Raw genomic sequence first — 24,823 nt, 5'->3', positions numbered from 1 at the left:
AGCTTGGAATTGCTGACAATAACTACAGACTTGAGAAAACCACTTGAATATTCAGGATAGAGGTGATAGAGATTTCTTTACAGTGTCTTATTTACTGTTTTAAAATTAAAAACAGGCAGTAAATCAATCATCATCTGTAATTATTGCTGCAGTAATTACCTTTGGGGAGTAGGTTATCGTTCTTGGTGGCCTTTGCTCAAGTATCTTTTTCATTTTCATTTTCCCTGTTTTATTTTTCTTCAATCTTGTCAATTTTTGAGTGGGTTAATAGTATTCTGAAAGCAGTCCGCTTGTAAGATTTCTGAAAGGGCCAATAATGCGATTCATCTGAGAAGTCGAAAGACGCTTGCATAGACGTAGTATTTAAATTCATTGATAAGTCTGCCCATCAATTATAACATCTTCATTTTTAGTGAACAAACAAAAGCTATAGTTAGTGTTGCAAGGAGATTTCAAACTGTACCTCCAATGCAGTGTTTATTTAGATTCCTTATTTCTTAAGTATTACTGATTCAGTCAGTACAAAATATAGTTCTGCAGTTTAAAAATAAACAGTATTTTAAATAGTTCCTCTAAAAAGCTGTTCTTTCAATGTATGCAAATGAGTTATTTAAACTCATGAGTGCTGTCTTACATCTAAATAAAATATGGAGTTACACATCACATTTCCAATTTGTCATGTACTTAGCAACCCTTTCTGGGGGGAAGATATAAGAGATATTTTTGATATGTCTGTCACTTTTGATAACTTAATTTGAAACTTATATCTTAGGGGAATACTGATACAAGGCAGGTAAATACATTAAAACAAAATGCCTATTGAGTTTTTTATATTGAATGCATGAAACTAACCTTCATCTGAAATGGTGGATGTTAAGAACTTGCTAATGACTAAATTTCTGCTGTTTCTTGAAAATATGCTTTTTTGAATTACCCTGGTTTCTGTTTATTCTATTTCTTTTTCTTGCTCTCTTCACACACACACCCCACCCCCCACCCCCACCCCATTTGGTTTCTTGCCAACTTTGGTCTGACTGTCCTCACCTCCTCTTGGTGAGGATCGTATCTCAGATTTGGACCTAGGAAAGAAAAAAAGGCATAACTAACATTAGATAAGACCCTTACAATTTAAGAATAATGAAGAAATCTTTCCAAGGAAAAATAAGATTGTAATAATTTTCCATGAAAATCGCTGTCTGATAGAAATATACTACATGGTTGTGGTACAAAAAAAGTCTCAAAAGGAGAGTAAATTATTTAACTTTCTGAAAAACTGTTCAACTGCTGTGTTCTTTTAGGCAGGGGAAGGATCAGTTGCATCAAACTCACCAGTTTTGACCTATATTTCATTCTGCTGATTAATTTATCCCATTTCCTTGTCTAGCTTCTGGGGAAAAATTAAAAAAAAATCTATTGGGTATCACTGACCTGATCAAAATCACCTAATGCATTTGGTGAGGGAGGGAGGATAGTGGGAGAAAAGCAGGTGGGGGAAGATAAGTCAGTGATCCTATACTGGTGTATAAGCCCCAAACGAGCCGCTGTGCAAATGAAGAGTACTGAAGAAGGGCAATTGGTGTGACTCCTTAAACTCCTAAGGGCAGTGCCCATTCTCTAAGTAAAACCATGCTGGAGATACCCTGTGATGAGAAAGCAGATTGTTTGTATCTTGTTTAACTTGACCATTTAAATGGCAAACTTTTTTTCCCCGTGACTTGGCATGCTTTGTAGATATCACACTTAGGTTACTGACTGCCTCCCCCCTCCTTCCCCTCTCTGGTTTATGGGGTTTTACTTTTGGGAGGGCTTGAGGTTTTTCTTTTGCCCTTACTACCGGCTTTAGATGAGAAACTTTGCTTAGAAACAAAGTTACACAAATATAGTCACTTGCAAAGGAAACAAGGTATTCTTTACACAAACCTGAGTGAAAGTCGAGTCCTACTAAACGTTAAACCCAGGTTTCTGTAAGCTAGAGCCAGGTAGTAGTCATTAGGCTAAAGCCACCCATGAAAAATCACTGGAATTGTAGGTGTTAGATAAGCCATCACAAGGAAACTTGAACAGCCTCACACTTTCAGTAGGAGCGGTGATATCTGAAAGTGATTTATTTTTGAAAAAATATTAAAATATTTTGTTATTACTTCAAAGTAAATTTTTACTCATTGCAATTTTGTATCCCACATTTGACAGCAGAAACAAAATTACTGGTGAATGTCAGTTCCTAGAAAGATGAGAAGGAAAAAAAAAATGCATTTTACATATCTGTGTTCTGCTTAAAGAAGGCTCGTATCTTGAAACATTTTGGCAAGCCTGGAATGTCTCTTAAAGTTGTCCCCTCTTTTTGAGGAAGCCTAGGTACTCCTTTTACCCTGACTGAATTTACAACTGCAACTCAATTGATGCAGAGTGTTGGTGGACTGAGTAAATGTGCCGTGTTTTATTGTGACTTGTTTTCTCATCATAAATTAGAAGCAAAAGGATGTTTCTCGTATAGAGGTGCAGGTTGTGCTGTATAGCACCAAGGAAGGTAGAACAGTAGTGGATTAAAACAAGAATCTTACTGAATAGCAGCAAAATAGTTCAGAGATAATTTGACTTTGGGATCCCCTTCAAACAGTAGCCTTTACATTTCTGTGTATCTGTCAACTCTTTGAATGTTTATTCTCAGCCCCAACCCTCCTCAGCTTCTAAATTGCATGGACTAGATTTGAAAGTCATTAGATTGTCTGCTGATTAGATTATAATCAATCCAGCATAAACAAAAACAGCAATTAGTATTGGCATGATTTCTGTGAACTTTACTTAAAGTTTCAGTATTACCAGTCCAAAGAACTTTTTCTGAACGGGCTGTTTTCAGGAACTGTGTTATTTTGGCATCATTGTTTTATAGGGAGGGAACAAAAAATTCGTAAGATTCCATTTGGCCTGAAAAGCAAAAACATCTGTTTGATGCATGAGTGAATTGCTGGCTTCTATTTGGCTATCCAAAAAAGGGCAAAAATTAAGATATTGAACATAAAAGAGTACATGAAAAAAACAAATTACAAAGACGACTTAAGATTAGCATCTTTTTATAATGCAGGCTATTTATAGTCTTCTCTTTTTGACTTGCCAAAGCATACCCAGCTCCTTTATACATTAAAAAAAATCTGTAACAACAAAACCATCCCTAACCTTTAGTAATATTCATTGACTACTATACGTAGTGGTATTGATGGTCTTGATTAGCTGTAGGATTACAGTAATGCTACCCAGTCGTTTCTGGGGCCAGCATGAGTTATACTGGCCATCACCGGCTACTTAGGAGCAGGTACTATTAGGAGTGAACATCTAAACAGCTGCATCTAAACAGCTACTGGTTGTACTGTTGGTTCATGAAGGTGAAATCTTGTGACAAAGATAATATCAAGAGGCTTAGAAATGTGTGTTTGGTTTGGTTTGATTTTGTTTTCCCGAGTTGTTGTTAACTTGTATAACAAGGGAAGCTGTCAGTATGGAGGCACTTATCGTAACATCTGTAGTATAACGTTATCCACCATGATCTAAGATGTCTTGAAAGGCTTTATGTTGCTCTGTAATTCATTCAGTCTAATTTACAACTGGTTTAATAGCTGTCATTTCTTTGTTCTGAAATACGATTCAGTGTTTTGAAACTTGCGCATTTTGGAAAAAAGATCTTCCTCTTGAATAATTATACATGAGGAAGGGACTAGGAAAACTGTTAATGTTTTATGTAGACCATATGGATTCAGTATTTTTTCTGTGTAAAACACTGAAAATAAGGTATTTGGAGACGTTTTTTCTAGATTGATTAAAATATAGTATGAACGCTGATACCTTAAGACAGACCTCTTAGCATCTTTTCCCAGCTGTATTTTACGGTTTCCACTGGTTTCTGTAGGGCTACCTGAGCTCAAAATTGGTCTCAGCTGGGGGTGGGGAAAATGCGCTATTTCACCTAAATTAGAACCGTGGCATATAAACGTACTTACATATATTTTTCCTTGAAGGGACAACACAAAGATCTACAAAGAATTGGGGCTGTTTTATTTAGTGCTGTGCAAATGTACATCTGCTTTCAAATACATTTTGCACTGTCTTACTACAAAGCATTAAAGTTTTTCAGTTGCTCTCTTTACAAAAGTCAGATAGCAGAAGAGAAGCTTTTAAATCGTAATGCAACACTTGGCATAGAATTCTGACAAAAGATGAATATGCAAAAACCAAAAGAGGTGGTGAGGTTTGTTGTTGTTTTAACTTTAATTTTAGACAACTTGGGTTCTATTTCTCCTCAAATATGGGTAATTATGCTAGTTTAGCAATTATTAGAGATGAAAGAAATTCTGTTAGATGTGAGTCTCCTAAACTTCAGTAGCTTTAGTTTTAGCCAGGATAATGATCAAGGAGTAGTTAGCCATATGCCTAGGGACTACGCTGTAGCAAAAAAGATAGGGCTGATCTTGGGGGTATCCTTATTACAACATGTTATAATTAACATCTTCATTCAGCCCTCCTACTTTGCAAAAAAATCTGCTTTATGTTATTCTGTGCACACATTACGAAGACTGCACAAAATTGCCCTCTTTCAATGGATTTTTATACCGGAGCCTTTGTCCTCTGTATTTACAATATTGGTTAACAATGGTCATGTTGGGTTTTTTTTCTCACTTCACATTCCCTTAGTTTCAAACACTTTTTTCACCTCTACACTGCATAATTATTAAGAAAAAGGGGTAGAGGATTTTATTTCCTCCTCTTCCAGGATTTAGTCTATGTTATCCATGTTCTTCTGGTACGTGCACATTTGAGCCTTTTTGATTTTCCTTTAGCTAGACTGATGCTGTGTATACTATAGTGCAACTTTTCTTTGTACAGTTGAATCCATATAATGTGTACTCAAAAGGGTTGTAGGGTTGTTACTTGCCAATTCTGCATAATTAATGCCCAGTGAAATTGTAGATTTTGGGTGAAGGTATTTTCATTGTGCTTTTTTTCCTGCTCTTTTTTATCATGGGAGCAAGACAGAGGGGTGTTTTTTGAGTAAGTGATTAATCCAATACTTTCACTTGTAAATATAGATGCAGTTAGGTGCAGTTTTTCTTTCTAAGGTTAGAATTTCTTGTCCTTCAAGATTTCTTAAAGTAATTTATGTATCTGTTGGTATAGTGATGCCCCCCCGGCCCCTTCTTTTTTAATGTGATAGGGGCATATTATGGTTCTTTAAAAATATAATATCAGTAACTAGTTAGACTTCTTACAAATCTGGACTTACTAATAATTTGTTAAACAGCCTCTTGGCTGGAGCAGAACACTTTTTTGCCCTCGGCACAAATGGATGGGATGTTGATAGGGAGGACATCAGTGTTTTCCCTCCTTCCCAAATCCCATTTTTGGAGAGCTTATTCTATTATGCAAGGCAATAACCTGGAACAGGAATTTTGTCCTTACCTGACAGGAAGTGCAAAATCTCTCTCCTAGTTCCTCATACAGACACTTAGTGTTACACACAAGTGTGGAAAAGCTAGAGCACTTTTAAGTCTAAATGTCCTGGTTAACTCCACAGTAGGTGGCTTTTGCATACAGTCCCTGAAACTTGTTGTGCCCTTACTATTATTAGGTTGTGTTTTGCCAGAAAAATATATTTCAAACAGTGAATTCCTTAATAATCAATGTTTTTAGAGTTTGGGGGGTTTGGGTTTTTTTTTGTTTGCTTCTTTTGGTAACTTATCAAGGTCAGCTTCCATTATTGACCCATTAACTCCTTGAAAGGAACTTTAAAAACAAAAATAAAATACCTGCTGTGCTGCTGGACTGGATGATGTGATGTAGTAAGGCAGTGTCCTTGGGAAGACTAGGCTATGCTTTGATCAACAAAACTTTCTCTGGCACTGAATTATGGTGGCTGGGTTGTTTTTTTTTTTTTTTTTTTTTCCAGACAGAATCAAGTGGATTTCTAACTGTGATAGTGGCAGTAGGAAGGAGGAGGGGGTGGGGAAGTTAATTATTTTCCACCTCCAAAGAATACAATTGCAAGGAAGGAACTTTCTGATTCACTGGTTCCAGGACAACAGGATGTCAAGATCTATGCCTGATGTAATGTTTTCACTCTGAAGATGGGAGAAGGAAATGGATTGCTATTGGTCTGTGCGTGCAACCACTGGGAAGAGGTTGCATTGCATGGCTTATAAAGAGCTAGGGCATAGGAAAAGATTTGGTTTGCAATTTCTGGTGAATCTGTTGACTTGCTCGCCAGATATAAATGCAAATCAAGTCAGAAGAAAAGTCAGAAGGCTCTAAGACTAGGCCCCAAAAAAGGGCTTGCATGCTGCAAGACTCTAATACTGCAGTGCTTAGTTTACAGGTGGTTACTTGCCTTCTGGACTAGTCATCTTACACCAGGCGCTTGGACTGTTTATATAATTCATAGATAGGTTAAGGATTTATGAATGTTGATGAGTAGAAGCTACCTTAAGGAGACAGTAGGAAAAACTTGAAAAGAATAGTGTGTCTTAGTTCCTCCCCTGTTCTAGATGCAGGTGTCTTTCTTAGTGCAATAGGGTATCTCATAGCAGTCACTTACCTGATCCAGCTCTTTGGAGATAGGGGGCAGGTTCCTTTCCTCCCATGTTAAAAGGAATTGAGGGGTTGTGCTGGTGCTTTTCTTCTCCCTTTTACTGAAGAGGGAAAGTTATTTGCTCTGCTGGGATGCAAGAGGCAGAGGTTCTGCTCTGTGCTTTGTCTAGGAGTGTTTGTATCTCACAGGGAGTACATCAGTCATTACACAGCAGCATATTGTGCTATGAGTGTGAGTTGCCTCTTTATTTTTGTCAGTGGTGTTTCCCTTATCAAAAATGTAATTATGTATTTGTTGGACAGGAGTGTGAGCAAGAGCACTCATACACAAGACTCACGACTTAATGGCTTGAGTACCAATGGAGAAAGAGGAGACCTGGGTCCTGGTCTGCCAAGTGCTCACTGCAATATTACTGCTGATTAATTACTTCACTAAAACTAGAATGGGAATTGGTGTGTCCCACTTCCCATGTGGGTGCCCTCACCACAAGGATAAGGTATTGTGCTAGTTCTTCTTGTTTCTAGTTCAGTGAATATTATAGATGCTGTATGGCAGCTTCAACAGTAATGAACGAGTACACCCCAAGTCTGAGGGTGAGTGCTCTTTGTTAGGAAGTTCATGATGTGAGTACAAATCCTTCTGGTAGAGAAGAAAGTTGAGTTGGTGCCACCCACATCCTGGGTGAGTGATCTAACCAGTGGGTGTGGGCAAGGGGGGGACAGGAAGAGGTATTTCAACCCACACGTTTTCTGCCAGCCTCTTGTAGCAACAAGGGAAGGGTATGTAAACTCTGAAGAACCAACACGTAAGGTTGCGTCCAAAGCCAGAGCGGGCAGGACAATATTTAATCTTCTACTAGCCAGCTGCAGCGAGGCTTTGGTTTGACTTCAGCATTGAGCTGCACAGCACTGAGAAAGCCTGGATGATAAAACCATAGGTACTGCCTGAGCTGAGTGGTGTCTAAACAGAACTTGTGGCCATTTAGATGCAGCATCCTCTCACTAGTTTTGGGCTTCTAAGCTCCTTTGTGGATATAGACCAGAGTGCTGTTCTGCATGACAGAAAGTCATCTAGAACAGAGCAGAGAGTTTGAGGGATCAAAAAGAAACTTATAAAACCTTCATACACAATAGGTGGTGAACTCTGATAAATCAGGGATAATCTCAATTGAAAGGAGGTGGGTTTTTTGACTCTGATAAATGTATGTCTTCAGGTAATAGAGCTAAAGAGTGCAGCTGTGTTTTCTTGTGGTGTTGGAATGGTGTCAGACAACCCAAGCTCCTCAATTTAAGTGCCTCATTTTAGGCACATAGATAAATGACTTAACTTTCAAAGGCAGTGATCATCTAGAGTAACCTTAACTGTAGGTCCTTATAGCCCTTCCTTACATCACCTGTCCTCAGACTTGTGTGATGTTGGTTACTTTGAGGTTCTGTGATCCATGCATGTTTGATTCAAATTGTGCTCTCGTGCTGAGTTTAGGTTCTTGTACACACTCTTTAATGAATTTCCTGTTTTCTAAGCACAGCTGAAAATACAGGTCTGTAGGAGTACCACAAATTCTTGGTTATGTCACTTTCAGCGAATAAGAAAGTTTAGATGATACATAGAATCAGTTACTCAGGTACTAAAGACAAATCCCTCTGAAAGCATGCATGTTAAGTACTGGGTTTGGTTAATTAGGCTTAAAATTTATCTTAGCCTACTAACTTCTGACTTTCCTCAAAATGGACTGGATGCCTGCAGTCATATTGCAGGAATGGAGCTGGAGTATTCAGTTTAAGACAGGCATGACAGCTGAAAGTCCTGACCCTGCTATTAAGAATTGACTCACAGACAGTTTCCCTCTTGTTCAGAGATCCATTGTAGTCTGTTACATTACACGGTAGAAAGTCTTAAGGATGTCTGGAATTTACTTGAGTTTTATAAAAAGCCTTAATATTCTTTGGAGAAAAGTACTTTTTAAAATATATCATACCATTATTAGTTTACTTTACAGAATAAAAATATGAGTATATGTAGATGTGGCTTAACCTTGTTAAAAGATGCATTATTAGGGAAGCAAAGTTAACATTCTGGGCAGGATTGATTAATCTGCTACCTCAGCTATCCAGAAAAAGATATACACACACACACCCACAGCCCAGCTTTGGGGTTTCTGTAGAATTCTTCCTCTGCTGCAGGAAGGAACATCTTCTGCCTTTTCTGCACGCAGTGTTATGTAAAACTAGACACCTTTAGGTTGTCACTTTTGGATACTGTCATTCTTAAGATCAAGAGTTGGAAGAACATCCAAATGATTTCTTAAGCAAAATTTCTTTCCACTTAAGTATATTTGTTACTTTTATGCTTATATGCTGCTTAGGAAAATATTTTAATATAAAGATAATATTTTCCAACCACTGCAGTCTAATTGTGAACAACTCAGTCTTTCTGCAAGGAGAACAGTAGGGGAAAAAAACCCCAAGCTTAGTGTTGGGAAAGACTAAAGAGAGGAGTGATAAATATGAATGCTATAAGGGGCTTTGTCTTCTGAAAAAACAAATGCAAGAAGAAAAGTGCTTTATATAATAAGAATCTTTTAAGAAACATAATATTTTCTAATGTGAAGAGAATACTGTTGCAAAGCTGATGGGGTAGAAATAGGAAAAGGGTATGTCACAGTACAATGGAAAAGAAATCAGAAATATGAGTATTCATGCAGATGATTAATTGGATTTTTGTACACTTATGGCTACACACAGAACTAAATTTTCAATAAAGTTCTGGAATGTAGATATTTGAAATTTTAATATGCAAATGAATTTCTTTTTCTGACTGTTCTCACACTAAAGTCATTGGGTGCATGTATGTGCATTTGGGATTCAGAATGGTAGTCAGGTTTCTGGCTTGCAGCAAATAGACATGTAAACTAGGTGAAGCTGTTCAGAAAGCAAAACTTTCTTCATAGTTCTGAACTTTTATGAATGCCAGTTATCTTAAAGGATGTTATGAAGCAGCCTGAAATACTTGTTGACTTCCAGGAGTAGCCCACTGCATTGCTGCTTAGATGTGGCGTAGCCAGGTGTGAAATCCTGCTCTTACATGTGTTGGACAGAAGAGTTGAAAAGGTGAGTCTTAGAGCACCAGTGGTACCTAGGGGAGAGAATAAAGCACAGGAAGGTGTAGCCCTGGCAAGTGATGCAGTAACATGTGATCCTGCATTTAATATTACTCTGTGACTTCTTTAATTTCAGTTTTGTATCCTGACTGAATCCTTATGGAGATGTATTTCCACAGCAGGTTATTGCAAAGTGCCAAACATCTTCAAATCCATTGACTTTAATAGAGTTAGAGGATACTCAGCACCTCCTGTAACTGGCTCTTAAATTTGCCTTCTGCTATGTGATTAATCTATTTAATCACCCTTAATATCTACCTGTAGATGGTGGCAGTATGAATGTCCTCTTGGCTTTTATGTGGCCATGAGGAGGAACAAGAAGAAAAGTAGAGAGCTACTTCCAGAAATTATAGTCATTTGTAGGTACTGAAATAATGGCACATGCATTTTATTTCTGTTCTGTCTGGGTAACTCGGTAAATTGTGTATTGATTATGTTAATACAGCTGGTGTCTCTATTACTTGTCTGCAGAAATTATTCAAACATGTAGATTGAAGATGCACTTGGCAAAGTTACCATCCTAAGAAAAAGGCTTTTGTGCAAAGATGGCTTTAAACTGAATTACTAATCATATGCTAATGGAATTTATAGATTAAGTATTGAATTATAGGAAATGCAAAGAGCAAGCTAAAAATATATATTCTAAACTTCTTATCCTGACAGTCTTAGTTGCTATATTAGGTTTATTTTCAAATCTCTCAAGGAATATGTTTTAGGAAGGGATAAATCAATAGCAATCTATTTTTATAGTTTATTTTGGGATATGTGGCTTCTCCGGCTTTGTTTAACAAGCTGAAAAGAGGCTCAGGCATTTGGGGCAGTTTTTTTTTTCTTTTTCTTTTTTAAAATTTATTAACCCACCTAGACCAGAAGAAAATAGACTTTTTTCAATTATCTTTTGCTTTTATTTTATTATGCTTTATAATAGCTCAGAAGCCATAAACCTTAGCCAGAGTTTTCCAAGAAGCTTTCCTTTCAGTGAAAATGTCCTTTTTTCATTTCTAATTTTATCCGTTTCTTTTCCATACCAGGTTTTTCCCAGGCATCAACCAGAAGTGACTTGTGCACTTCCTTAGGGTGCTAAATCTACAGATTAACTTTTCAGTGAAGGGGAATCCTGGTTAGTCAGTAGAATATGAATGAGATTCTGCAAGCTAGAAAATCTGTGTATACTTTGTACTAACTTTATAAAATAATCTCCTTCCTTTATGGGCTAACCATGCGTCCCATGAAGAGACCCTAAGCAAAAGGGGTGAAATCCTCATTGATCAGCAGGTGTTGCTGTAGAGCAGTCAGGAGATTAATTCTGTTTTTAGGACCTCTGTATCAGAATTCCCACACGTTTTCCTTATTGGCTGTGCTTGATGATACTACTTGATTTGTTTATTTTGTTGTTGTTGGTTTGTTTTTTGTTTTTACTTTAAAAAGCAATAATTGGTCTTAATGTTGACACTCGGCAGCCAAAGTATGAGAGGTGCTCTGAACTGAGGTGGACACTGGGTGTACTAAAGCTGAAATCTCCTAACCTTTTACATAGATACAACTTCAGTTTAGAGATAAATTTTTTGCAGTAAAATTTTAAAAACTGGTATCTGTCCAACCCACAAGCTTTTATAATGGGAGATAGAATTGACATGCTGGAATTCTGTTTTCCCTTACTGGGATTTTTAATTTTTTTTTTTTTAATTGCTCTCAAGAGTTGTGCCACAGTTGTTGTGGTGATTGGGTCTTTTTTGAAATTTTATTATTTGGGGTTCCTGGGGTTCCTGCACTGAGAAAGTATGTAGTAGGGACTTGCTTTTTTTTTTTTTTTTTTTTTGTTTTAAGGAACAGATAAGTCAATTGAGAAATGTTTTTACAGCTAAAAAAACAGGTGACTTGTGGTCATAAACAAATAATTGTAGGAACAATGAATATTGTTGCTTGTGTGACAACATTCTTTTAAATCTGTTTAGAAGTGCTGTTCAGCAGTAACATCACTTATTCATAGTCTGGATTCATAAGATACTGTTCTGGTTTCCTGAGGCCTCTCCTTTATTAGTATTCTATGACTTTATCTAGAATTTTTCTTACCTTATGCTAGAATGTGGGATACACTGTAATGATGATGACATCTCTGTGTGCACTTACAGTCCTAGAGTATTGGTAGTATTGACATTTAAATTAATATGCCTACATGCTACTGTTTTGTCTGCCTGTCATCCTTGTGGCTTTTTTTTAATGGTATAGTTAATGTTTAAGGGAAGTTCATGTTGGCTGCATGTCACACTACCTTTCATAGTCAGGTGAGTTTAACAGTGGTCTGAGAGCTGAAATAGCGCTGAAGATTTCAGTCTGGTTGTGGAAAGGCATAAAGTGCTAATCGAGAGCTTATCTGATGCTACCAGCTGTATTTTACTTGATTTAACAAATACCCATGCTAGCTGGAGGAATGATCTAACTAGGTGCAAAGGAAAATTAGATGTTAGTTTGTAGATGGTTTGTGCTAATGCTAAGATTTCCCTAATTCAGTGGGGTTTGTGGGGCAGTTTTCTTTATTGTTTAAACATATTTCCCCCTGAATGTGGTTTAATTTTCCTGACAAATATGTCAGTCTAGCTGAATATTATTAGCAAGTCTTTGTGCCACGGCCTGTTGTGACCTACTTGGTTCTGTTGTGACTGAGAATCCTTAAAGGGCTTGAACAATGGTTTAGAAAGGTGCTAACCACAAAGTTACCTGCTCTGATAGTTGTTTCCTTTTTTTACTGTAATAAAGACATAGCAGTCAGCCTTTCTTGAAAGCAGACGTCAGCTTTCACAGAATTTTCAGATCCCTAAGTAGCAGGGAAGTTTTAAACATTTGGTTTCACAAGGCATACACTTTCATGTTTTCACATTACAAAATCGCATACCTGAAAACAATTTGTTAGGCAGTATCCGTGTTTCTGTTTTCCATTTTAAGACTGAAAAATGGTTGGTATACCTCTCAGTCAGCAGTGCAGAGCTCAGTGTGCAGTCACTTCTCACTAGCAGTGAGAGATTCTGGTGCTGCAGTTGGTGGCAGTAGACATACAGTACAGAACAGCTGAAAAGATGAACTCTTTCATTTTGGTTTGAATACAATTATAAGTGCAAATCTGCTTCAGATGAGCAGCTCTTGTTTACTTCTTAGCAGGTAGCTGCTTTATTTCAAAGTTTTGCACTTGGGAATCAGTTCTTGAAAAGTTAACATTTGGCCACTTCAGTTCCATCTTGTAACTTTAAAAGTGGTAGACTTTTCAAGCTGCCTTTCTGGACCAAGTTGTGACACGTTTCATGGTTGAGGATTTCACTGGTAGATAACAGGTGTGCATACAACCTTTAATAACATTCATTAGTAGGTACTGATGACCAAGGTGAGTTTCCTCTTGAGGTATGGAACAGTGGGCTAATTTTTCAGTTTTACAGCTTGTTCTTGAGAATGTTTTTTGGAAATAGATCAACAGCTGATGGTGGGCATAAACAGGGTCAGGTTGGGCTGCTGCAGAGGTTTCACTGGGGGCTTTGAGGGGATCACAAATAGCAGTAGCTTTTTTTTTTTTTTTTAACTGTATGCTTGTTGTATTCATTATTTTTCTTCCTTTATTAACTAGCTTACCGATCTGTGCTGCCCTAGTGAAAAATCTTTCTATTTAGCTTACTTTGTGTTTGACCACATGTTCCCCAAAACTCAGCTTTTTGTGAGCTTTTCCCGTTGCTTTCTTTGTCTGACCAGTTTCCTTTAGCTGTGAGGACTGCTGGGATGGCTGCTTCAGCATAATAAAGAAAATCATACAGTATTATCACAGCTAAGTACTGGTAACTTTATGGCTGCAAAATAAAAGTTCAACTGAAACAGTCAGCTCAAAATCATATTTTGTGAAATACTTATTCTAGGGCTGGGGAAACTTTGTCAGATCTCTGTTGATGAGAAGAGTGTGTTTACTAGCCACAGCTCTGGGACAAAAATAGAGATTGTTTAGAGTCCTCCAGAGATTGTACTTGACTCTTTCTAATATATGCACTGTGTTTCAAGTGTCTGGTGTCCTAAGAGTGTCCTTATGAAAACTGGTGTTTTTTTTCTAGAAACTCAGATTCTAGAAACAACCAGTTGTATGAAGCCTTGGGGTTGGCGGAGGAGGAAAAGAGGTACCTGTGCAGTGTGTATATGTATCTCTTCTTTTGAATATATGTCTAGATTTACATGTGACCCTAAGTGTTGCACTCTGTTGTCCCAAGAACCAGGAAAAATACCCCAAATCTTTGTATTTTAACTTAGTTGCATGATTATTTTTTGAGATCTGAGTTCTTGGGAGTGGAAATGCTGCAGAAGTGCAGTCTTTCCCTTTTCAGCTTTTTCCCCTGTGGAAGGAGAATGAATTTTATTTATTTATTTATTTATTTTAATTGTCTCTGCTGTTCTCTAGCTCAAAGAAATCAGTCTTTGGGAGAATAAAAGGGAAATGGTTCTGCCTTTTAGCTCTTCCCTTTTACTTTGGGAGAGTCAATCTTACTTAGGCATTGTATCAGAGCATATGAGAACAGCGCACTCTTAATTTTTCAAAGTAGCAGCAGAATGGCTCTTGCTAGGTTCACTCTCATCCAACAAGTTTTGAATAGTGAATCTGACAAGAATTGTATTGTTTTTAGTTCTACTGCTCTGGAAAGCTGTGAGGCAAGGGAAAGATGCTGGCATGGTGTATACAGTTAAACAGCATGGGGTTAGTTCTCCTTTGCAAGGCTGTCTGCACTGCTGAGATGTTTGCTACCGAATATAGGATTATTATTATTTTTTTAAAGCTTATGTATGAATTAGCACACACACATCTCCCATCTGCCAGGAGAAGGCTTATTCATATCTGTGTGGAGCAAGTAGAATCTTAAAACCCAGAATTATTCTCATTTAGTTCCATAATCAAATACAGTAGAGTGCATTGAAGACAAATATCCCAGAGGAAATTTGATTTGTTTTTTAAGCCATGAAAATGATTTGGTCACTGTTCTCAGATTTGTGGCTTCCATAGAGCAACATATTCTGTTTTGGTCTGGTCTACACTTTTGCACTTTGCAGTGCAGCTTTTCTTGCCCGTGTTGTACAAGCATTACTGGCTTTCAGAACTGAAGCTGGTGTAAAGATGCTTCAAACACTTCAGCTACCTACCTAACATCTTTTTTTGTTTTGTTTTTGTTTTGTTTACCTTTTTCTGACAGTAGAAGAAAATGAAACAGAGGACCAGCAGGCAGGTGTGGGACACACAGCCGCACAGACTGGTAATGCTGAATTCCTTCATTAGTGCTTGCTTACCGTTTGACAACAGTGTGAGGGATTTTTATATTGGGGTGTTTTTGCAAAGCCTGCACTCTCAGCTTAGAATGCATTCTTGGGGCTTGCAATGGAAAATAACATTCCTCTCCCCTCACATTTCAGTTCCTGAGAATTAGAAATTCTGCCTTTTGTAGGTCAGCCAACTGAAAGTGAGATGCTTCTGAAGTCCAGCATGCTTTTCTTGGGTTTTTTTCCTTTTTTTTTTTCTTTTTTAATAATCCTTTTCTACATCCCCCCCATAAACCCCTACTTTAATATATATATATATTCAGATAAACTTGAATATTTATTCCACTTAAACTTTTTTCATACTTGTAAAATATGTGGAAAAGGGTAATTTATTTTAGGATTGTTTGTATAATTTCTTATCAGTCAGGGATTAATTAAGGGCTCCTTAATTTTAAGTCAGTGAGACTGGGTGGACAAAGCTGTTGTTTGTGTCAGGATCACAGCGATATGTATTGTTAATAATCATGGAGAAATAATTATTAATTCCCAATAACAACAAGGGCTCTTTTATTCTTGAATATGGGTCTAAGAATGCAAGAAATGCTTCATTTCTGTGTTTGGTACTGAATCCACAGGATTTTATCTGAAGAGCAGAACTGACTAATCTGAATAGCCTCATTCATTCAGCTGAGGTTACCTTTTGGAGTACGGGCTGACTCCTTAAGGATATTCCTAGAAGGCTAGTCATCTCTGAATAAGTGTAGATAATTTGTCTGAGAACAGTTGGAGTTACTCCTCTTGTAAAGGTGAAGAATGCAGTTAATTTTTTCTTCAGCTAGAAGACTTTATATTTCTTTTATGTGTGTGTTCTGTGGATTTGTGTTTGGTGTTTAGTGCATTTTGTAGGTTCTAGTGGCTTTGCGCATAAACTATAATGTTTGGAAAGAGGAAATAAAAGTAAGAGTTCTCTGCTTTTTTTATGGGAAATTTCTCAAACTCTTCTTAATGTACATATGTCTTTGTTTAGCTATCTATGTGCAAACTTGAAAAAAGCAAACTTATGCCAGTATGGAAACATGAAGTTGAAAAATAGAGGACTGCAAAACTGGAGATCAATATGACAAGAAATGGTTGCTTTTCTGGATTTTTTCTTAAAATAATTCTCAATGGTTAAGTTGTCTTGCTAGTTATTTATTTCCCATCATGTCTTGTGTTGTTCTCTGTTTCTAGGCAAGATTTAATATTTTGTTTTTCTCTATAGAAAGAATGCAGTGCTGATACTAAAGACAAAAAACCTTCTGATAGAGCAAGTAGTACAGAAGGCCCACACTGTGTACACACTGCCAGAAGTTTTTATAGTAATACTTTGTATCTAAGCTCTGGCTCTAACCATTAAATGTGCTTTTTATAGAGTACCAAGTTATAAATGTAGTGCAGCTACGGCATATTAATCTTACTGCAGAGATTTAATGAGGCAGTTGTTTTGCGATGGACACTATTGGGAGCAGAGAGCGACAGAATTTTACTTTACCACTGAGCTGAAGAAATATTCCTTGCCTGGTAATAATTATAACCACATGATCTAAGTTTTCCTTTCTTTTGCCAGCACTTTTCCATGCAGAAGTGTCTTGGAAGGAGGTCTACTGCAAGGCAGTGAAATGGATTGGAAAGGAGGCTGTTTTCTTGGTAGTTTGATGTTTTAGTTGTGATTAGCTATGGATCCTTGTAGCATAGGCAAAAATACATAAGATGAGTTTCAAGAATACTGATAGTCTTTGCCAGTCCACTGAGATGACTTTTAGATATTCATTACTTTTACTTGACTTTTATATGGGTTATAAAAAGTAAATGTGGTGAAACCTCATTTTTACATGGGCAGAATAGAATTTCTGCTGGTTGGCCTTAAACCGCTCCCATACTTGAAATTAATTGAAGTCCATGGCTTTATTACCTCCAACACTTTTAAGCCAATGCAATTTTTCATTTTCCCCAAAGTTGCAATTTTACTAGACCACGTTACAGCAATAACATCCCTTATGAGGAGGAGGAAGAAGGGAATGAGAGAACCACCTGCCAGGGAACATAGTAATGAGAAAATCATGCTTCTTTTAATTTCCATTTATAAACAATGTTAACATAATCAGTAACAGAAGAGAACTGTTCTTCCTATTCTTCTTTTTTTTTTAAAGTTTCTTAATAGCTGAATTTATGTTTTTTTTTCCCAAAAAAGTATCCTTTCCGTATTAGATAATTTTCAGTTGTATCTGCAGGTAGAACTGATGTGTGTATTGTTGCTGATGGGTATTGAAAAGATGCAGGTGGTGCATGGCAGCCTCTGAAATAGAGCAGGGAAGCCTCTGGAAATAACAGTGGCATTTGCAGATATTGGGAGAAGTAATCTTACTATGAAGACAATCTTTGTTGAGGGAATTGTGGCTGTGATTGCTGCAGATACTGGGGAGAAAGAAATGTGGGACATGAATGACATTTGCCTTTAAGTCTGTATGTGACCATGAACTTTGAACAGGAGGTTAAGGAGAAAGTATAGATGAATGCACATTGCATTTATATAATATGTTTTGTTCTAGTCTTTCAAAAGAGCAGCTCAAATAAGGCAGCTTATCCTTAGTTTAAGTAACTATTTAAGGTTTGGTCAGCTCTTTATGGAAGATACTTGTTGTAACAAAAGCTATTATTCAAAAAGCGTCAAAATGTTGTTTTCTCTCTTTAAATATCATTATTTTGGTGGTGACATCTCTTCATGGCAGTGGATCACTGTGGAAATGCATTCATTGAGAGGGGCTGAGGCTGCCAGAACTCATTTCACAAAGCTGTTGTAGGCTAAACTCGAACCTAGGTCCCAGAGGGTCCCACTTAAGTGTTGACCTAAAAACAAATGTGCCAGTTGGCTAGAGCATGTATTCTAAAGTTGCAGCAGAAGGGAATAAGCTTGACTGACTTCTGTCCCTGTAGAGTTTATATCTGCAAATGCAGAAGGAGAAGCAAAACATTTATTAGTCTTAAAATGATTCTAATTTTAATAACTGGTCTTTAAGTATGAAGGTTTAAGTTGAGCGATTCTTTAGGCTTTTGTGCACAAGGGGTGCATATGTGCCTACGTGTGTGTGTATTGCTGAATTCCTGTAAAGTGCAAGTGTTTCTGAATAATAAGTCTTGAGAATTCCCTCCCCTCCCTTTTCTTTCCTTCAACATTGTACTTAAAGCAGAGTCAGACACTACCCTTATTTTAAAACAAACAGGTCTGTAAACTTTATGTGCAGCATTTAAATACTCATGTTAAAATTCAAACCCAGTGCCCACATTTCCCTGAGTGCTGTCAGTTTTATGAGATGAATCTGGGAGCTTGAGCTGAACAACTAATAGTATGCGATGTGCACATGCTGCCTTCCAACAAGTGTTTAATGATGTTGGGGTCATTTTGCAACAGTAAAGACAATTATTTCTTTTCTGAATTGCTTATAACCTGGTGATCTCCTAACTACTTTTATTAATCTTGAAAATATCTTGGAAAACGAGTTGTCAGTGGAAGTTACTAGATTCAGAGTATTCAACAATGGCTAAAATGCCATAAAGTCCTTTTATTTAATTAGCATCCCTTTTTGGTGTGTGAATTTGCAGACTACTCCTCTATTTGGAAGTAGCTGCCCGAGTGGAAGTTGTCATTCTTAAAAGAACCTTGTGAATGTAATTTGTCATAGAAGGATCACACTCAGTGTGTAGACAGGACTTTTGCACAGCAAATATATTTTTGCCTTCAGAATGTGGGTTTATTTATTTCTAACAATTAATCTGGTTTCCCTTTGTAATATAATTCCCTTAAAAATAAATTCTGCCCTTTCTCCCATCAAAGAAATTCCTCGGTTTTGATCATGAGCCACATAGCATGAGGAAGACTTCCTGACATGGGTCGTTTCCAGTTTCTGCTTGTGGGTCTGTCTGTGTTTGAACAGTTGAAGGGCAGGGTGCAGCAGTGCGGACCGAAGGATGTAGAAAGATGATTAGAGCCCTGACCTGCGCTGTGGGCAGCAAGAATGCCTGTGCTTTGTACACAGTGGCAAATACAGGAATGCCTGTGCCCACATTACTGTAGGGTGCTGAGAAAGGATTTAAGAGTGGTTTAAAGTGGAATTGCCCTGCTGCTGCTCCTCACCCCTTCCCCATTCTAATATGAATTTACTGTTAGCATGTTTTAGTTTCCCAGGTAGTTGTGCATGATCCTGGTCAATTGCAACACTAAATAAAGTGGGTTCACAGATACACCTCTGCGTTGCTGTGGATGAGAAGCCTACTCCTGGTTAGTCACCCGCTTGGCTAAAGGGCATAATATCTTAAAATGTACTTGCACAATCTCCTGTTATTGTGTGAGTTTGCCCTTGTTTTCTAAAATTACTTGTTTTAGTCTCAGCTCTCAAATATCTAAAAAGGAAAGATGAGGCGGCCAAAGCAGAAAAGGGAAAAGTGGTGAAACACTTGCATTCCTTTTGCTGGAATGTACGCAACCATTTTTCTTCTGCATTTCACTTGTTGTACTGTGGTTCCCAAGGAAAAATAAAGTTAAATGCCAGCTTGCTTTATTAAGGGAATAGATTGTTTTATTTCTGTCTTTTGAAGGAAGCTTTTAGTAAAGGGGGCAAAAGTCACGAGTAGTTAAAGCTATTCTGCTCCTCAGAGGAGGAAGAAAAGTTCTAGATGTCGCATTATCTCACTCTGCGCTGGTTATCTGCAGAACTGAGGTAGTGTGTCAAGCTGTGTGGCTTCTCTAAGCATAGGGGATGGCAGTGAGACTGCACATTTCTTCCAGTTCAGAAGCTTCCACTGTGATCAGGACTGCTGTTCTGAGACTAGAGCTATCCTGCTATCCCCATAATGTTTGTTAACACATCAAACAGACAAAAGTCTCCTTGTACACTATTCAGACTTTACAATAGTTAGCTTCCAGTTTTCCATGACCTGGGAAATACAGGGACTTTATCGGGTTTGTCTTAAGTCATACACAAGTTCAAAGCTTGTGTAGCATTTTGACCTAGGGTATAATCTTCCCAGGGCTCTGTTTGTGTCAAATAGTGTGGTGATGGAGTATTGGAGTGGGTTGTAAAATAAAGATTAATTTCATGTTTATGTAAATCAGATTTTTTAGTCTCTTAATTCTGGTAATTTCCTGTGAAATACTGTAGTTAACAGTGAAAAGAAGTTTCTGCACACTCATTGATTTGATTTTTCTTTTCTTTGAAAACTAATTGCATAGGTGGTTTATCCTTTCTTACAGTGATCAAAGCAGCTTCAATAGCTGTGATAAAATTGACAAACCTAACATTGAAGCATGGAAGAATTGCCTGAGTGAGAAATGGAGCTGCATTTGTGGGAGTAGAAGGGAAATTCTCTTTTCATCGAGATTAGAAAAAAAATCAAGGAAAAAAGCCTCCTTTGCTTATTTAGCAATAAAACCTAGTGTGCTACAGACTCATGTCAAAAATGTTTCTTCTCCTCATTATCACAAGAACCTATTTTGATTATTTTTTTTCTTTTTAAAGGTTCTCTTCTTAGATGCCTGACGTCACGGTCTTGATTTTCTTTCAGACCCTAACTGTAAACTAGAAGACAAGGCAGAAGATGGAGAAGTGCTAGACTGTAAGAAGAGGCCGGATGAAGGGGAGGAGTTAGAAGAAGAAGCTGTGCACAGCTGTGACAGCTGCCTCCAGGTGTTTGAGTCACTGAGTGATATCACAGAACACAAGATTAATCAATGTCAACTGACAGGTAAACAATACTTATCACTTCATGACTGTGCACTGTTATACTTCTGATTTCCATCCTCTGCTTTTGATCTCCCTCCTTTCTCCGTTCTCAGTTATTTTATTCCTGCACTTGAATGCTTGGGCGAGACCTTTATAAACAGATTCTGGGACAGGATTATACTGTAAATGGGGCACTATAAATTTCCTTCATACTGAAGGATGTATGGGTAATTACTGCATTGTTACTGTATTTAAAGCGTTTGTTAACTGTCTGTGCCTGACTGCTGCATGTATTTTCTAGATTCATACTGTACAGCTTTTCATACATTGCTTATACACAGATTTTCTTAAGTCACTTGTAAACGTGGAGAGTATTTGTAAGTGGGGTTTAAGTGTGCCTGTGTAATAAATGAATCTGCACAATGACATGTTGCAGATCTGGGCTGGATGTTGCATTAGTCTAATCTGTTAACTACAAATGACTGTGCAGTAATCAGTAACTGAAAGTTGAGAGGAATGAAGAAATTGTTAGGGGGGAAAACAAGGTTTCGACTTCCGTCAAGGTGCAGAACTGAGTGCTGATCAGATACTACTGAACCGAGCAGAGCTGGGTGAATGGACAGTAGCCAGCCCAGGTTCCCCTTTGAAATGATTGTAGACAGCCCCCTCAGGAAGGAAAGCACATGAAATCTGCTGAAGTAATTCTGCCCCTTAGATCCAGTAGGTCTTTTGATGGTAGGCACTGTAGGTCCAAGCAGACTCAGTAGCAACAGAAAGGCATTTTTTTTAAAATTTATTTTATTTAAACTTTAGTTTTAATCTCTACAGTGTAAAATTTATTGTGCAATTATGTTAATAAACTTTCTTTATTATGACTTTGTAAAAAAGGAAAACCATCCTTCCTGTTTGGGAACGCTTTTAGAAAGTGTGAATGTGCTCATGTTTGGAGATCTAAGTTATTTTTTGTTTGAGTAGATCCATAGGCTAAGTCCTGGCAGGATGACATAAAAGTCAAGTAGCAGTACTGGTCTTGGGACAAAGTGTGAAAGGAAGGTGAACAGAAGAGGAATAAGTGGGCAGGAGCAGAGGGAAGGTTGAGGAAGTGATGTGAATTTGCCAAATGGTTTTAATCCCAATTTCAAATTATGGAAGATGAAAATCTGCTCCAGCAAGTAACATTTACTTTTATTAATATATCACTTTGCCTTTTCTTGCCTGTAAACTTTTTTCTAACTTCAGATACAGTCAGTTCTGCCATTCCCTAATCACTCCTACAAACTTATTCTAGAATGTATTTGTCTCTATTGCTTGTGGATTCTGGCAGTATGGGTATTTTAAAAAACTTGAATTGTTTTTCACTCCTTTTCTTCATACCTCTCTTTTTTCTTTTGCTCTTTTTATGTTGAAAAACTAATAATGGCTTTAGCTTTTCTCTTCCTTCCCTCTTCCAGAAAGCATTCCCCCTGTCCTGATCCTCTGGATCTCCCCTTTACTGCCTCAAATCCTATTTACTCATCCCTGTTTTTTCACCTTGATCTGATATGGCTGTTCCTCCTTTCTGGTTAGCTAGTTGCTGTCCCCTCTTCCCACTTCTACCAAGTGGTTTCTTTGCTTTAAAGCTGCAAGCAGAATGTACTGAACAGTGCTTGCATAACTGGGCTGAGAAACTAAAGAAAAGCAGGCGAGAGGAGCAGTAAGTAGGTAGAGTCCCGGGGTGCTGCTCCTGAACACAGCAGTTCTGAGTGTTGCTAAGTAAGAGTAAAAATAAGTGTGCTGGATTAGTCAATTTGGAGTGTATGTGTAAAGCCGGAATGCATGTATGTTGTCAGAGGATGGGGGAATAAAAATGAATCTTGAAGGAAATTGTTTAAGTTTCTAAAAATACCTTTGATTTCTTTCAAGGAAACTTGTGATAGTGAATGGGTAGAGATTGGAGTGTTTGAAAGCTAATGAAGTGGACAAAAACCTAAACCACACATCCTTCTGGACTACCAAGTTGACAAAAAAAAACCAGCTGTCCTCTGTTTATAAATACAATGACCAAAATACACCCTTAAGTTGAAAGAGGAGCCTGGATGAAATGGTCCGAGTTGAGGATTTCTTCTTTCTCCAGAAAAAAATACCAAACAGGTGGTTAGTAAGGTGAATTCAGTGCAGGGTCCTAAGCTGCATGTATGGCCTAGCACTAAGGATACAACATTTAAGAAAACCTCATCGGTTTAGATTATTTTTAGTTAATTAGTGACAGTTGACAGACAAGCAGCTTGCCTTTCTTTTCTGAAGCACAATATATATTTGACAAAGAAGATGTTTGCTTTTAGCATTTTATGTAAGCTCCCTGAACTCTTGCCTTTCCCTTTACTTCCACCAACGCCTTTGAGATCCATGCCCAGATTCAAAGTTTTCAAAATAAGTATTACCACGGAGGGTTGGTTGCACCTCCCTTTCTTGTCACAGTTGTCTGACACAACAGAGTGTTACATAATTGCTCTGGTTGACTCCTTCTGGAGGAGTCCCAATGAAACTACTATACACCCTAAGGTATTTTCTGTCACTAAGTTATTAATGAAAGGCAAGAAGTTTACCAAAATAGAAGTTTTTGTACTGTGTTCTGGTTTTTGGGTGAACTGCGTTCCTTCTGGAGGAGGGCAGTGTGTGTCTTCTGTCCTGATGTATGATCTTTCCAATCTGGGCTTCATCTCAGTTACTGAAGAGTTACCAGAGTTGTCCATTATGTAAAAACACCAGGGCTGTTCACATTCGAGTTCTAAAGCCCTCCAAACCCTGATTTTGAAGATGACTGAGCCAGATGCAACTTGTCTGGATTTTACTGAGCTTTGGAGGTGCTCTGTGAGACATATAAGGAGCTTCACTGCAAGAATTAATGAACTTCACATGTTGACCCAGTTGTAGGATCATTTTCCATACAGTTATACTGGGTAAAATAAACAAATACATTGATGGAACAAAAAGGATGTCAAACCAATGGCTTTGGACAACCCTTTAGTAAAACCCTGAATATGAAACATGAGAGTTGGGTGTCATAGTGTCTTGACTGCCTCTAATTCTACCAACCTTGTAATACACTTGAGAATGAGGCTTGCCACTGTATGTTCTCAAATTGATACTGGGGCTTCTAGTTTTTGCATTTGAAAATGTTAGATATGTCAAAGCTTCAGAAGAACACATCAGTAGAAGGAGTAAAATTGCTTTATTGAGTCTTCATTCTGCGCTCTCAACCAAAGACAGGAGTGGGGAGAAGGGAGCTGGTTCATTAAACAGTGGTCCCAATCTCTCAAAGTGTCAGTCACCCCCACCTATTCAGAGGATAGTGGAAGATGAGAATTGGAAATCTGTGAGGTTTAGCTCTCAGGATCTTGAATTGCTGTTCTCTTGCAGATTTTTTCAAAGGAGAAGAAAAAAGTTCTCCCCAGCTGGTTCCTTCCTGTAATCTGTTGTTTGAATTGAACTTGTTCTTTTTCTAGAGGAGGGCATAGCTGCTCTTTTATCCTAATGTGTGCGCTATTGATCTTTTCAATTTGGGTCTGATCCAATATCCATTGAAGTCAATGGAAAGATTCCCATTGACTTCAATGGGGGATGGAACAGGACCTTTGTGAGCTGTTCAGTGATATTTTTTGCTACCATCTGAAATTCTTGTACTAAATTTTGCTCTGAATAGATGATTTATTTATGTTAATTGCTGACAATTCCATGATGTTTGTCAAATACAGATAATGGGCAAATGGGGGGAAAAGCCTAAAAAAATTACTTGCAATACTTGTAACCATGGGCAGATAAGATGCTGCACTATATTAATTTAGTCATTACAAAAGATTGGCAATAAAAATATGGATTTAATAGTGTTTCACTCTGATGTTAATGCTTTTCTCACTCTATCCTTCCTTCAGCATTTACATTTAATAACTCATGAGCCACTTGCACATTGTCATCCTCTGAGTTGTCTCTATAAGTAAAGGATCCAATTAGCAAGGCTATGAACCTGATGTCCTTCTAGTATATGTCCATTTGGATCTTACTGTAGGAACCTGCATGCAG

General features: G+C 37.7%; 1 protein-coding gene across 11 annotated transcripts in view; it reads left to right on the top strand.

The window, feature by feature from the left end:
* ZNF521 (zinc finger protein 521) overlaps positions 1-24,823 on the top strand; it is a 232,547-nt gene that overhangs the window by 3,660 nt on the left and 204,064 nt on the right. For 4 of the 11 annotated variants that reach the window (XR_005826740.1, XM_040585895.1, XM_040585898.1 and 1 more), the window contains 3 exons: positions 13,820-13,882; positions 14,945-15,004; positions 20,607-20,786. Coding sequence is in view for 7 of the 11 variants with exons in the window: in XM_040585895.1 (XP_040441829.1) it covers positions 13,820-13,882; positions 14,945-15,004; positions 20,607-20,786 (303 nt within the window). In the remaining 4 variants the exon portion in view is untranslated. The remainder of the gene's footprint in view (positions 1-13,819; positions 13,883-14,944; positions 15,005-20,606; positions 20,787-24,823) is intronic. The other 7 variants (XM_040585896.1, XM_040585899.1, XM_040585904.1 and 4 more) reach the window with 3 other exon arrangements.

Source organism: Falco naumanni, chromosome 3 (genome assembly GCF_017639655.2).
Source record: "Falco naumanni isolate bFalNau1 chromosome 3, bFalNau1.pat, whole genome shotgun sequence".
NCBI classification, from domain to species: Eukaryota; Metazoa; Chordata; class Aves; order Falconiformes; family Falconidae; genus Falco; species Falco naumanni.
Note: the sequence above shows the minus strand (reverse complement) of the source record. Positions and strands in the feature narration are given on the sequence as shown.